The sequence below is a fragment of the Notolabrus celidotus genome, chromosome 21 (assembly GCF_009762535.1).
Source record: "Notolabrus celidotus isolate fNotCel1 chromosome 21, fNotCel1.pri, whole genome shotgun sequence".
Lineage (NCBI taxonomy): Eukaryota > Metazoa > Chordata > Actinopteri > Labriformes > Labridae > Notolabrus > Notolabrus celidotus.
In genome coordinates, this window is record NC_048292.1 from 22,118,059 (window position 1) to 22,134,279 (window position 16,221).

Below are 16,221 nucleotides of genomic sequence, written 5' to 3' on the forward strand. Positions count from 1 at the left end.
ATTGTAACCAACTTTAGAGACTCTGCCATCTGTCTGCCTGTATAAATCCCAACATGTAAGGAGTGTAACAGTGTTAAAATAGCATTTTGAGTAGAACAGCGCCTGCTTTGATGCAAAGGAAACCCCTGATTGCGTCGTGTAATGCCACTTTTTGCACCAACGGTGACTTCACAAATATGTTATGTCTGCCTGTATCCTACATAGTATGCACTTTGGAGTATTGGATTACTTTTATGAATATTCATAATGTATAAGATACTTTTTTTGACAGTTATATCAGAGAAAATAATATTTATGTGGTAAACTAAAGTGTTTAACTGTGTAAATGTTGATGTATAAATTATTGTTTGGTAGTATTATATTTTTCATGTATGGTGTTCATCTCAGCAGCAAAATGATGTGCGTGTATGAACCCTCCTTCAGGAATGCATGCACACACAGCCACGCTCAAATCACACTCCAAACTCCATCATGCTACAGTATAGTTCTTTATTCAACAGAGTGAAGGACATCGTTAAACAGTAACACTTTAACTACAGTTAAGACTTCCTTTCCTACCATAAGGTCACGTTGAAGGAGAGATAAATAGTCTTTGGTGACATACAGATATGAACATACAAAGATAACTTAAATACATAACTTTCTTTAAATAGTTTGGCTAGATATAAATATACTTTTCAGAGGTGCATCCACATGGAGTGCACGGACATCTACAAACACATTTAATCTCAAATGCAACATTTACAAGAGGAGCTCATCAGATTTTCACACGTTCATCACAAAGAGTGACATTAAGAAACTGGAGACACAAATGTTTGCATTAAAGTGCTTTCCTGTGACCCTAAAGGAGATCATGGGACTTTCAAAAACCTGCATCTGTGTCCCCGACTAACACAAACATTTCACATGCTAACTGCCTGCACTCAGTTCTCTTTGCACACTGCATGAAGGCTCTGGATATTTCTACGGGGAGGTATTAGCGGTCGTGCTCACGCAACTTTACGTGACGCAACTTCCGACGTCACAAAATTGTACTGCAAAGACAGAGAGCACAATGGTCCGAAGCATAAGTTCAACACGGGAGATAAGTCTCCTGATAGATGACGTACAGCAGCTCAAACACAGAATTGGCACATTTTAAAAAGTAGAGAGATTCACCAGGGTTTTAGAGCGTTTCAAAAGTCTTTTAATGATCCGTCACGAGACATTGATTAGCTCCATTACAGCAGAGAGAATGGCATGTTTCACCTCAGCAAGCCTTTGAACAGATTAGATTTAAGACCGAAGAATATAACCCTGTGACCTCCAGGCCCCTCATGCTTAGAGACACAAGAGAGTCAGGATCGAGACTAAATATGAGAGGAAAGAACTGATGCAAAAAAAGAAGAGAAAGACACGAAGTGAAATCAGAAAAAACAAAGATTAAGATATAAAAGAAAACATTTTCATAAGACGTAGATCACATGTTGTAAAGTCTTTCGATTTGTCAAGTATCGCCAGGTATTTGGTGAGTAAAACTAATGCTGGTTGTGAAATGTCGTGCAATAGCAAAGGCTAAAACACAAAAAACACTAATCAAAGCTGGACTGTGCACCAAATTCAGAAAGTGGGCCAACAGTTTGAAATACGCAACCACAAGTCAAAGTCTGAGAATAGAAGCTCAGAAGTATGCAAGTAATAAGTAATATCTCTACACAAATGTACGTTTTATAGATCTGGTTGCAGTTTTTGGAAAGTTTAAGGCCCGTTGAGTTCTGGCACGCTTGCTTTGCAGAGCTTGACCTCAGTTATTCTGGGCCCGCAATCTGCCCACCATTTCAGAGACGGGCAAACATAGGAAAAAGGAAATGTGAGGGCATGTATTTTTGATGGTGCTAGGCCATTCTGTGTACATATTTGAAAAACAGGCACTCTGACACCTAACATTTTGGTTGCTGGAGTTTCTCATTAGAAACCCACAATGTAACAGCAGAGCGTACTCCCTCCAGCGCCCGACTAATTTAAACCCATTACACGGACTACATGTGAACAAAAAAGGGCGCCTGCTGCTGCCAATAAAACTGTGCATGAACTACAACGTGCTGTCAGTTATTCTCTTTCAAAAACCTGCTTTCACTCGTTAGAAACATTCCTTTCATCCATTATATCTCAAAGCAAATGTGCTTTAATAGATGATTGGTGGGTTTGCCAACATTAAAAGTCTTGCTATGACCTCTAGTTTGGCAAAGACTTGGGAATGATGCCCAAAAACATCCTGTGCCGTGAAGCCTTCAAGAAACGTTGGGTTATAGGAGGAGGATTTAAATCATTTAGAGATTGGCCTCTTCTCTAGTTCTGGTTATTTTCTGGTTGTAACAAAACCAAAACTGTGCCATGACAATACCAAAATTAAACACATGATTGTTTGACTTTGGATCTTTCCCCTTTGGTATCTACGTGTCATGTTTTACTGCCTCATTGGCAAATCATTCTGGGAGTTTTCCACCAGTCCTTTTTTAAGCCTACATTTCGAAAGTCCTCTCTTGGAGGGACGTCTAAAAGTCTGCTACCCTTTGAACTCGGACACGTCAGGTAGTTACGTCAGGGTACCAAGCAAAGGTAAAGGGTTCATTTGTACGGCTAATTCCAGACTATGTAACTTTGCATGTTTGGCCCCCTTCTATAAAGCATCAAACTCTTGAAATCAAACGCAAAACATACACAGAGTTTTTGATTTTGGGACAGTTTTGGAGAGTGATTCTGCAAATTTCACAGACTGAAGACGAAAAACCAACAAAGAGAGTGCAGAATTTGGTGAATCAAGCCTTTAGTATAGCATGTCTTGTTTCTTATTGGAGACTATGCAAGGCTCAGGACCAGGAACCCGTCCCCTTCTGTGTGATAAGGTCAGTGAAACTGCTGTCAAACCAAAGTCCTGACTTGCAAGAGGAATTCATGAATCATGTGAAAGGGATAATATCTCAAACTTGACCTCTAGGAGTGGAGTGACGGAGCACTGATCCATGGCTCCAAATGTTTTCTTTGCCACCTACTGGGTTGGCAAACTGACCAAAATAATGCAGCACTGAAAGTCTGTTTCAGGTCCTCTCAGGGACCTGGATGCTGACCCTCTTCTCTTCAGTCTCAGTTCGTGTGGTTAAGTCCTGACCCCAGAATGCTCTTAAACTCGGGTGTAGCCAAAGTGCTTTGGCTGGTTTTGGTTGTAAACTGTGGTCCTGAAACACAGAGTCCTGCTGAGTGAGGAATTCCTGCTCCCGCTGAAGGATTTTGGGATATTCCAAGGTTGTCAGCGTTCATGTTAAACTTGTAGCTGGGTATGACCTGGGAGCTCCAGAGTGGGCACAACAAGAAGAGGTAAAAGGGTTCGTTGGGTCTTTGGGGACACATTGGTTTTGACAGGGCCCCGAGTTTGAGAGCAGGTTCAAATCCACATCAGGGGCTTAAGTGTTTGATCAATGAGCCATGGGATAACCACCAATGGGGAGGTCATTTGGCTGCTGGGTGGTGTTGAGAACAAGCCTTCACTCTTATTTTAACAGGATTAAATGTAAAATTAAGGCCAATCGGCTTCTTTAAGGAGTTCAGAGGGGACTGGGAGACTTCCTTCAAAAGGCAAAAGTTCCCAGGGTGGAGAGAGGAATAACATTTGGGTTACAGAGAGGATTCAGTCAGTCATTATCTTGGTTTTGAATCTTCAAGACTCTAACTAGGCTTCCTTGAAAATCAAGCGTGCAAGAGTCGAATGGAGAAGCCAGATTGGTTGGATGGAGAACTCAGATTTGGGCTTTTAAAGAAGATTCAGTCAGCCAGGATCTTGAACATCAGTCTTTAAATCCATTGATCAGCACAAAGCCAAAGGAACATTTACGAGGAATAAAACTGTCGTTTCAAAAATAGATAACAAATGAACTACATCAAAATCTAATGCCAACACTACCAGTAATACGTTAGGAGATAAATAAATGAAGGTAAAGATAGACTTGCTATGGGCGTTTCAGGTTGCTAGAACTCATCCGTAACTATGGGGGCTCCTGGGGTTGATGGGGGAGGAGTCTTCTCTGCCGCTCTGACCAATGAGCTGATAGAGCCGGTGGCTGAGATTCTGCACCTGACATGTTCCCAGGACGCATCCCACTCTCATCAATTGGGCATGGTGAGGGTGGTGGTGACCATTTCGTGATCCCGCATGGGTGTGCCGACGAGCCCTGAGCACCTTACGCTCGGTCTGCGATGACTCAGCAGGTCTCGCCCATGCCAAGTTTGGGGAGGGTGCTCTCGCTCCTGAAGCTGGTTTCTGTTTAAGGAAACCAGGCAGCCATTTTGGGGTGTCGCTGGGGTCCTGGGAGGGGGCGACGGACGGCGTCTGGCTTTCTGACGCTGAGGTTTTATCCTCTATCTGGTTGAAGAGCTTGTCGAGGAGGTCCAGCCTGAAAGAGAAAGAGAAACAAGGTGAAAATGTGTCCTTTTGGTGTTTATGAGTCATTTAATAATAAAATAATCTTCAATCACGTGTGTACCTTCTGCATCATTACTATAACAACTAACGATGGAAGTGCACAACTAATCATGCAGAGTCGGATTAACTGCACAAAGCAGCTTTGATAAACAAATCATTTCTGTCTTCTGTCCGAACACAGCGAGACTCTGAGTGCTAACCCATCCATGTGGTCACCAAAATTAACGACCTTCCTCATCACGCCTGAGAAAACGTGAGTCTTTGATTTAACATTACTGAATCAAAATCTGCACTGTGCTGTAGTCAATACCCAGCTGGGTTTCAGCAGCGACCGGAGGGAGATTTAGGCAGGCAGCAGCGTCTCAGTACGGATAAATGTCCCAAAAAGAAAACAATGAAGTCTCAGTTAAGAAATAAAACAAACCCACAGAGTCAGATAATCTTGATTACTTCACTTCTGGTGCCAAAAAGGATTTTAAAAGAATGGTTTTATGGTGATTCAATACAAAACTAACACAGGTGAAACTGTTGTCAACTCTTGGACGTCTTGACAGTTGAAGAGACAGTTCAGAAAACATTGTGCACTTATATTTTGGCGAACGATGAACTGAACGACTCAGTTTACAACTCATAAAGGAGACATGACGGTGGTTCACTCCGGAGACAGCTCAGAGGTATCAAGAGTTACCAAGTGGTGTGTTTTACAACAGCTGAAGTCAGACTAATGTAACCAGCTGGTATTCAGCATGACTTATGCTGCTAGCAGTTCAGCTGAAGTTTGTTAGTGACTCAGGGTGGGGGATTGAAGCACAAGATGCTTCACTAGGAAAGACTTTAGGTGCAGCTAAAAATCATGAACTTGAACTAGTTCATTTTGGGGCAAAGAACAATGAACTATGAACTTGATCTAGTCCATTTTGATCTGTGTAAACTGAACTTTAAGCCCAAGGTAAATTACAGCTTTTAGAAACCAGGGCCTCTTTCCACTATCCAGGGGTCTGAATAAATAATGGGCACAAACATGAGTTAGTTTTAAAGTAACCAGACTCCATTGAGAATAATTTATATTTTAACCTCTATTCAAAGAGTTGCTTGTTGCCTCAATGTATTACTTATGTGGGTTGTTGATGCTATTACCTCGGAGGATGACGTCGCAGCTATTGGAGCTCATATTGTGGCCGACAGCTGAAGCAAACTACTGTAAAAATTAGGAAACTTATGGTCCTTTTTTGTCCCTCAGACCTAAAATATGTCAAATCAGTAGTCTAGGTTAAGAAACACTTACGTTATTTGGATAAGAAGGTTTCTGAGAATGCACATTGGAGTTGATGACCTGTTAAGATGAACAGGCCCTGCAGTGCGGTGGACCAGCAAGCACGGGTCGTTCAGCAAACACAGTACTGAGCATCTCGCCATCTGTTCACTGTTTGACAAAGACCGCTGCTTCTCACAACTTGACCCAGCAGCTCCTCTCTGAATGTGTTTGTACAGCAGCATGGCGTGACTCAAGTCTCTGAGCGTTTGCCCGTCACCATCGCCAGAACGAAAAGGAAAACTGTTGCATCAAAAAGCCAGTGGATAAAAAGGATATGAATGTAATTCAAGCAGGACAAATATAATCTGTCATTTGCTTTCCTGAGTCTGAGGAAAAAATCTTCCACTGCATCAGGGTTGACATTATTTTCCCACATTGAGAAGCCACAGTGCGTCTAATTATAAAAGCATGTTCCACTTGTGAAGTGCTGACTTGTGTTGTATGATTTGAACCCCTCAGCCTTTACTCATGGTGAGAGGCCAGCATGTGAGACATCACAGTGTCGGCCTGCTTTGTGCTGGGTTTGGGACTCCTCTGTGAAATGTGAAGCTTTTGGTTTCTCCTGCAGCTGCTGGCTCTCTGCTGGCAGGTCCGGTAGCCTGTAAATGACCTGCTGCTGTGCAACAGTGGCTGAATAAATAGTTGCATAACGCCTGAACATAGACAGAGGCCGGCACTATTTCCAGGACAGGCTCATTGTGCCACGGTGCCACATCACCAAGTTACACCCACCTGGCTGCACAGGAAAGCACTTCACCAGTCACGTGGCGGCTGCACCAAATTGTTGTCTTTTTTTGCATCTGTATGCAACTCACAAGAAAACAACCAGCTTGTGTTGTGTCTGGGTCGAACATTCAATGGTTTTAAGTGTGGCAGGGATGAATTTAAACATGGTGACTTCATGGTGATGCTATTTTTACTTTATTTTCTTTCCAACAAAGCAGCTGGCTTTTGTAGTCTGACTTTTTTTAGAGTTTGATCGCTGGAGGTTGAAATTTTTAAAGCAAAAGAAACTCAATCCACTCACACATGGCATAAAGGGTACCTGCCCCCCTCTCAAATAAACTTCATCATAGAGGTTTTTCATTGCCACAATGACCCTTTTGTCCATAGACAACCATTTAAAGTCTCAAGTGTGGCCTCTAGGTTGTCTGGATCCAGATACACACTGTCTGACCTCTTACTGAGAGGCCATCTTGGTAGTGGCAGGTGATTCACAACTAGACGTACAACCAGTGGCTGGGACTATAAACTCTGTGGAAATATATTGTTGACTTGGTCATAGACTTTTCCATAGACGTCTACAATCAGGCTTTTTGTGAAGCCAGTGAAAGTTTGAAGAAATGTGGTATCAGGACTTTGCTAAATTTGAAACTACAAGGCTGTGTCCATTTTTTGGGATACAGCCAATAATCAGCTGGAGAGCCCTTAAAGGACACAAATGACAACAAGCCATTTCCGACACCATGAATGCGAAGCCTTTCGGGTCTCAGAGGTTCTGAAACCCAAGGCAGTTGCCCCCTTCGCCCGGTCAGTAATCCAGCATGAAGGAGATTAAGTTGTAAACCCTGCAGAGAACAAACTGTAACATAAGTCAAGCTGTACCTTTAGTCTGCATGTAATCAGTGCTTTGACCTCTTTATCAACCTGGACTGAGTATCAGAGTACCAGGTAAATATGGCGAGTTGTTTTATCCATGCGAGAAAACAGAGGAGCAGTTCTCTGACAGCACTCAGCCAAACTTAAATGTCATGTTGCAGAATAATGGTTGGTGAAGCCAAGGCCAAGCTCTGAGTCAGCATGCCCAGAAGCAGCTCTAGTTACATCCTGTTAGACTTCAGACTGATCTTCTTTTTTTTCTCTTCTGAAGTTTAAAGAACGATGCAGAGAGAGTTTGATCCAACAAGACAAGCTATTTAACGTTAAGCACTGTAATCCCAACACTCAACGGTAGCGAAAATCTCCACATCTGGCAGCCGATCAAAGATGTCCGAACTGCTTCATCTCTACCTGCTCAGTCCCCTGGTATTTGACACCACGCATGGTCAGAGCTTAAGCTTTGAACTTGTGTTCCTTTTAACCGAAGATGATTTCTGGAGATTTCAAAGTTCGATAAAAGGCCAGACTGATCTCGCTTTGCTTCCTTGTTTGGTTCTCTGTCTCTCGACCCTCAGGATGACAAACACAGCTGGAGTGACTTTAAGTTGTAGCTGATACACTGCCAATAGAGGTGAAGACCTCAACACCCAAACTCTGCAGAGTGCAAGACCTCCCTGAACCCAACCCCAACTCTCTGTATTCAGCAGTAGGGATGCTCTGGAGTGACTTATTCCCTCTTTCTGATGAAGCTTCTTGTCTAAAGTTATGAAACCCCAAGAAAACATACATTTTGTGCATAATTTATTAAGCATAAGATTGGAAATGCTGTTTCATCCTAACTAAGTGACAGAAACCAAAACTGTTCCTGAAGCAGGCGTTTCAACACGGGACCTAACGTGGCTTCCTCCGCTTTTGCAGTCAGCCTTTAGTGGACACTTGAGGAACTGCACTTTTTGCATTCCTGCATTGGCTTCATTTTTCAACCGTGAAGGAAAGAAACTGTCCAATCATTCCTGTTTGATTTATAAAAGTTGCAGAGTTTGGTTTCACCATTTCTCCACCTTGCGTACCTCAAGTGCCGACCCCTAGCCTGTAGAGGGCGAGCCCAGCCTTCGGTACCGTTCTGCTGCCCCACTACCTGATTACCTGTGAGGCTGAAGCTTAGCGATGCAGCCTTAATCAGCAGTAAAAACGGCACATTCATTTATAATCCCTCTCTGAGTAACAGTGGGGAGATTGTTGCAAACAGGAAGCAGGACAGAAATAAAGAAAAGGTGATTTATCCTCACAAAACACTGCTGCTGCTTGTTTCTGCTTTCATAACCTCCTCAGTGGGATGTGAGTCTCTTTATGCAAGCGATACATCGTAGCAGGCTTACTGTAGTACAGGTGGTTATCTACATCTCTAAAGGAGGCCAGTGGAAAACTATGCCCCTGCTCTTAAACCACATTAATGCCGACAACAAACAACCAACATCAGGTTCCCTCTCTCCTGTGAGATGCCGCCTTTGTCTCAGTTAAGCCTTTTTATTCCATAACTCGCTCTCCCAAGCTGTTTTCTGTACACATGCAGACAGACTACAGCGTAAATACTGTATTTTGATACTGTATTCATTCCTCAAGATTGGTGTGGCTTTCAGTGCAGAGTGGAAACCTGCTCTTTATGGATGTAGAGGGTGGAATTTAGGTCTTAGCGATTAATCCACAGAGGAATTCTCCTCCTCGCTTGCTTTTCCTCCTCAGCTCCAGCCTGGGTATGTTCAGATTGTCCTACAACGAGCTGTACCACTGTTTGTACAGAACATACATCTCTGCAGCCCAACCCAAATATCCTGTTTACAACATGCAACAAATTAAAGAATATACACAAGAAGAGACGACTCTTGAGATGATTGAAAGCAGAGGAAATCCTGGTTTAAATCATCCTGCGTGTCTAAAAGTGGTTCTCTGAGAATGTATACGCGGTCGAGGGGAGCGTAATGTTCTTGTTGTTCCTTGATGAGGCGAAAACATGTCAGGATATGGTTTGCAAATCAAAAAGATGGACCTAAAGCCGACTGCATGTGCCAAAAGGCTCAACAAACATCAACAGCCTGGACTGACTCTGATACTCAGGTAAATATTTTGTTGAGAGCGTCTACACTACAGCCGACGCAATTCAGAACCAGGCGCGCAACAGGGGTTAATGATTTAACATACCATTTGGGAAAAACATGACTTTATATGGCCTTGAACCAGCTGGAAACTTGCATCAACAACATACACACACACATACTGACTTGTCATGTCATAGTACCCCGGTCCAGACTGAGCCGAAGCCGAGCCGGTCGATGCAACAAAAGCTCGACCGCAAAAGAGCTTTACACGTCCTTCGTCTCGCAGCAGTGAGCCGCTTCCCACTGCTGGAATCTGTATTGTAAAGCCGCTTCAATGCTTAAAGCCATATTTAACTTGTTGTTTGGCCGGCTATTTTTCCCTTACAACTAAAACCACAAGATGTTATGTAAAAGGACAATGAGGGGTATGCGTTGCGTATGATCATGAAGAACATGCAATTTCTCTGTTTGGAAAGCACCCGTCAGCCGTTTTTACAGCATCTCTGTGGGGTTTTGTCGTGTCCTTATCAGAATACACAGGGACAACATGGACACAAACAGAGGAAAGGAAAGACACAAAACAAATATGGACCAGGTATGTGTATTATCGAGCTGATGGTCACAGAACAGGGTGTGCTGTGTGGTGTTATGAGCAGAATTTACTGTCCTAGTAAAAGTCAGACAAGACATTTATGAGGAATGTTGGGAATATGCATGTGATGTAGAAGTGTAGGAGGAGGGAAAGATGTCACTGTGTTGTTAGAGTGAAATACACGTGTATAGGCTGAGATCAGCTACTGTAGTAAAAGTCATAATCCAACCAGAGGCCCTCAGCGAGTGCTTACACACTCCACCATCCTGAGATCACTGGAAGAAATCAGCGTCAGGCACATGATTTGAATTAATCAGATTTATGACTCTATAAGAAGTCTGATCTAAAGAGGGTGTACACATGGTTTCATAGAAAGCAGTATTTCCTCCACAAACAACAGGATTCAAAAAGCCGTGTGGGGCACATTTGTGTTCAGCGTGAAGGAGCACACTCTGGAGCATCCAATGAACACAACTCAAATAACAGGTGCTCTAATGGAAAGATGAGAGTGCTGGAAAGTGTGTTCAGGTGTACACCGTGTTCTCCTGCTGAGATGCTTCGGCCATGCGAGGCTTCAATGACGTGGCATGATAAGTTAAAGAGTTAGAGAGTAATATCAAGGCAAAGCACGAGAGATGTCCTATTTTTCTTTCCGATCACGCCTGCCATGTCTTTTCTCTTTAAATTCTAAAGAATCCTGAGGGAATGATTCATAAAAGGGCTGTGTTGCTTTTGCACCCACTAAACCTGTGCAAACAAGCCAGAACGACAGTCTAATTCACGAAGCCCACGCAAAGGGTTGAGTGCAACACAAACTGATCTGCAGAGAAAAGAGGGTCACTGTGCACCGCTGGTGTCTGCACAGATTTAAGTGAGCCATTATGCATTCATTATATGCAAAGTAGGATCCTTTCTGTGCAGTTGAAACTCATGATAAATAACACCTGATTCAGTTAGAGTGAAATATTGACTGTCTGCTCACTGGAGTATTTATAAGGGATGTAATGCCTAAACTTATCTGTACATTCAGCCGTCTGATATCACTTTGACATCACTGTTATTCCAATAATCAGGAGTTAAATCAGTCTGAGTCCTTTTGTAAGAGAGACAACTTATCGGGAACCTCCCTGGACGGGGCCTGATAGGGTTCAAAATTTCAAAATAAGATGTGCTGCTTTGGTCTGGCGGTTAAATTGTGTGCCCCATGTACAGAGGCTCTAGTCCTCAAAGCGAGTGACCCTCCATCAGAAGTTATTCAACACTATTACTTCCTAGTTTCCTACCTCTCACTAACAGCCCAAAAATACAGCAATTAAAACATGTAAAGCACTTTAAAGTGATTTGATATCTCTATTGATATCTCGTCATTGTGTATGAAGAAAGGCAACAAAATAAGTTAACAAAATTGTAAAATTAAGGGACTTGTGTTGTTGTTGCTGTTGTTGTTGTTGGAGTGGGGACATTACTGAATGTTCAAGTAACATATGGGCCAGTCTAATAGTCCAACTAATCCTTTTTCCACCTTTAAATCTCACTCAGCTGCTGCATACGTTTTCCACACACTATCGCAGAGACGACTCATGCTCATAGTGCTGACTCTTCTCTGACTCAGAGGCCAGAGAAGCACAGTCACAGAGGAGATACAGGAGCCAGGCCGGGTGTTCATCATTCAATATCATGCACATGCAGTGGATGATCACCAGGAGGAAAACTCAACTCCAATGTCTTCTTACTCTGTTATATTAGCACTGTCAATGTCAAAAGCTTATGTAAGAGTCTGTTTGTGCATGCCATCAATCCTGCCCAACAATAGTATTTGATATGTCACCGACTGTGGATCATTTTTGTGTCTTTAGTCACATAAACGCAAAATATGGTTCTAATTTGGGAAAATCAGAAAAGAAAAAGAGCAAATAAGTCTACAATGTCTTATTGAAAACCTTTCCACATGTCTAATTATGTTTTTATTTGACATGCATGTTTGTTTTATTTCCCCTCCTCTTGTCTCGGATGTCTCCCTCACCGACGTGAAGACTTTGACCTTTTCATTATGAATACGAGGGGTGCAAAGTAGACTTATTTCTGTTTTCTTTCCCCCTTCATCTGCAATTATTTATCTATTCACTAATCATACTAATCTTTACCAAAAGGGAAATGTTGCTGTGTTCAAAATGACAGCCTTTTGTAAATTGAAGACGTCTTGAAGGGTCCTCTGACATGCTCACACAAAGCTTGAGTTATTTTAATTTGTTAAGTGGGTCAAAATTAGTGAGAGAGTAAGTGATAACAAGTTGCATCCAACCCTTTCCTAATTCCTGTCATCCTCTTTGGTGTAGGTTATCAAAATAAGCCCCCTTAAAAAGATCCAAGCGGCATCTTAGCACCACAAAATCTGCAGACACATTTCAGTTGCATGCTCTGCACAGCTTGAGGGGGGTCCATAGAGAAAAGGAGGCCTACTGGGGTCTCATATCTCATCAGTGATGACACTGACCCTGCACCTGTGGGTCCAAACTCCACCAGAAGAGGGCGTCCACGCACCAACTCATGCACATTCCAATCCCCACCGCTCCTCAACAATGAAATACCACACACATATTGCATCGCCGGCAGACCTCCCTTACACATCACAGCTTGTAAACTGTCACTGTACTGTGTGGGTGAGTGTATGTGTGTGTGTGTATATATGTGTGTGTATGTGTGTTTGTGTGTGTGTGTGTGTGTGTGTGTGTGTGTGTGTGTGTGTGTGTGTGTGTTGAACTGTTAGTAATCAGACCTGTTGTGTTCTTGCCTCAGGTTTTTATGCAGTGCTTTATGAATGAAAGCTCTCACACTTGAGGGGTGGAAAAGTACAGGTGCCACTCTTCACAAGATCCTCTAACAATAGTTCACGCTGGTATTTCTTGCTGGGCTATTCATGAGGTACAAACTGGTTTTCACACCTCAGAAATTACAGTTTTCCACTCAGAATCTCAGAGAGATCAAACAAAACAAAACCTTGGGAATGAGAAACTCATTTGACCAATGTTTGGGAAGAAAGACAAGGAAGAAAGGAGAGAATGATGTTTACAAAGTTGAGTAAATAACACTTGAATTGTTCAGAGTACAAACAGTGCGATGCAATTAATCATGACATATTCAGATATGCAAATACTGGAATTTTAAGGGTCATATTTACTGTCGATCAGCCAGATTCTTTCCACAACCCAGCTTCAAAACCTGCATGACCTCCTCATAAGCCTTTTAACTTTGGCCTACTTTCTATTTCGCCAATTCAAAAAGTCAAAGGCACTTCTGCCACATTGGAGCGGCTCTTCTCAGAAAAAGATAAAGAAGGGTTTTATTGTATCACGACACAGCCTTTGACCTTGGAGACTACATTATCAACTATCTTCTCGACACAACAACACAGCACTTTCACTTCTTTTACACACAGTAACTATCCATGATTTGATATAAATTCAGGCTGCACGCTGAAATGACTCAGCCGTTCTGCTGGTATCTTTACAGACTGAAGAAGTCAACACAAATTTACTTTAAATGACATGCTGGAGAGAAAGCGATAGTGTAGGGAGTTTTAAAAGTCCTTAAGTTTTGAAACAAAGCAACAGTTTTAGTTATATACTCAAACAAGTCGTGCCCTTAGCAGAAGAGACAGAAATTGAATACAATATTCAGTAAATATGTTTCAATGTGTATATAATCACCTTATATAACAATGATGCATTTGTTAACTTAGAATGAGCCTTTTATATATACATTTTATCCATGGAGACCGCCATCTTGCTCTGCAACATTTCTACAGCAGCACAGAATGACCAAATTAAACACCCTGCACATTTTTTTATACTTGATAAAAAAAAGGATCGTACTTCTCATGCATCACAGGAGCTTCTTTTCCAGGGGTTGAGCATTACTGTTATATTTTCCCCTTTCTACACACTGTACCTTTAGGGGAAATTAAGCCAAGTTACATCTTATCTGACATTATCTGGCTTTTTTTTTAATCAGCTAACCAAAACATTTGTAACTTATCATTTTAATATGATAACACTAACGCAATGAGTTAACATAACTTTGGTAGCCTTACTTTAAATGTACAGGTAGGGCTTCCATACAAAAGATAATTGGGTCACATTCTGAGGCTTATTTTAAAGACTTTGGATTAAAATCATGTGAAATATGTTAATTAAAGAATATAAGTTTGTTAGAGATGACTAACATTGATACAAATGTGAAATATTGAGTTTAAACCCCCAATCAAGGAACTCGGTGGCGCAAGGATATTTTAAAAAGTAGTAATTCGGCTACAATTATTTAAACGTTATCTTTAAGAACTCTATTCAGCCAATCAGAAGCGAGAATAAGATCTTTACATTTAATTCTTTTAGAGCGTAAAAAGGCGCGCGTCTTACCTGTCCGCGTCGGGACGCTCCTCCGCAGGCAAAGCCAGCAGCCGGTGGAGAGAAACCAGGCTGATGCAATACACAGTCAGCGGGAAAAAGGACCGCATCTCCGGGCCAACGTCCACTTTGCACCCTCTCCGGGAAGGAGGGGGCCACCACACCGACTGGGCAAGTTTAAATCCCAAGAGTGGGGAAAAAAAATGAAGAGGAGGAAGGAGTGGGAATAAATAAAAAATGTTCCCAGGAGTCAGAGTCCAGGTATCCAAATGTGATGATGAAACCTTTAAGGAGAGCAAAAAGTATAAAAATCAATTAACCTGTAGCTCAAAGAAAACTTTAACTTATGGCTTCAGTGCAATAACTTTGACTTTTCACCATTTCTAACTTTTTCCTCAAAACCTCCTCTTATGATGTTTTCCCTTAAACATTCATTAAACTTAAACAGGAGATTACTGTGAAAACGCCCAGTAATGCCACCTCAATGTAATATGCAAATCATGTAAAAGCCACATATCTTGAATATATTAAGTTTTACATAAGTTAAAGTCAAGTCTTACCTTCTTGGTATTTACAGCTCAGACTCTGGTTTTAGTGTTGAGTTTTTTTTCCCATGAATGAGACGTGTTGGTCAAGATCAAGTTCTGCAGTGTGAAGCTGAGTGCCTGCTGACATTGAGGGCTTAAATACTGAGTGGGAGGAGTCCTGTGAGTAAAACCGGCACGGGGGGCAATATCAGAGGCTAAGGTGCTGCAACATCAAAACCTCCAATGATGGGAACATATCTTCCGTTTTTAATGTTGTAAACATAGGGAAATAACCTATGAGTTTATTGCATCTATAAAGGCTGCTCGTAATCTTAAAAAAATAATGAGTTTATTACTCAAAAGTGTCATAATGTTGTCTAAGTTGTAAAGAGTATAACAATTAAACAGCAAACCATTTCAGGTCTTGTTAGAAACACAATAATATATTGTTTTGATACATTGAAAATCTCTTATAGTCATAATGTAGCTCCCTTTGCTCTGAATACTAAGTATACTCACACAGACTTAGTAATAGGGGAGACCAGGGTTAGTGGTCACATTATTTTGACTGCCTGTTTACACAACATTAAAGAACCAATCTGACATTTAAGGGGAGTTTAAAGACCAGTCTAAAAAGAGTGCCCCTCAAATGCTTGTATTTTGTATCAATACCAAGTTGTTAGACATTAAATATGTCCTGAGATGATGCAACAAGTCCAACTGAGTGCAGTTGTTTGTCCACGGTTATTAACCTCTTAGTGCAGAAAAGAAAATATTCAAAATCAGCATTTGAGTTACTTTAGCTACACGCACCAAATAAGCTTGAAAATGAATGACATCATCAACTCTACTCATCCTTTAATATGTGAATGAAGCATAGCTCATTACACTGAGTACAAAATCAAAACAGCAACATGTCATCACAATCATTAGAATCAAAACATCATAGCAACAATATCATAATATTGACATATTTCACCTGTCACCTGTCCTGACCGCTAGCCAAACATTTGAAGCTTGCTCCAGCTTGTTTTTGCAGGCAGTTGAACAGTAAACTACAATCAAAGCTTCTGCAGACTGCAGATCCAGACTTTTTCACTCGTGTCCCAGTTCAGGTTCTGACTTACTTAGAGTCGGGCAAAGGTCCACCCACTTGGCTTCTTTATGGATCACATTCAAGCACTTGGTGCCATTGTGTCTGTCACCTGTGTTTGTGAATGAGAGGACTCATGA

General features: G+C 41.7%; 1 protein-coding gene across 1 annotated transcript; it reads right to left on the reverse strand.

Annotated features, from left to right (window-relative positions):
- Nucleotides 1-475: 475 nt before the first annotated feature.
- Nucleotides 476-15,120, reverse strand: adm2a (adrenomedullin 2a). Its single transcript, XM_034674206.1, has 3 exons — nt 15,022-15,120; nt 14,474-14,745; nt 476-4,427 (listed from the first exon to the last, which is right to left on the reverse strand). Exons 2-3 carry the CDS (start codon nt 14,569-14,571, stop codon nt 4,010-4,012), a joined length of 516 nt encoding a protein of 171 aa, XP_034530097.1. The 5' UTR covers nt 14,572-14,745; nt 15,022-15,120; the 3' UTR covers nt 476-4,009.
- Between the last annotated feature and the right edge of the window lie 1,101 nt (nt 15,121-16,221).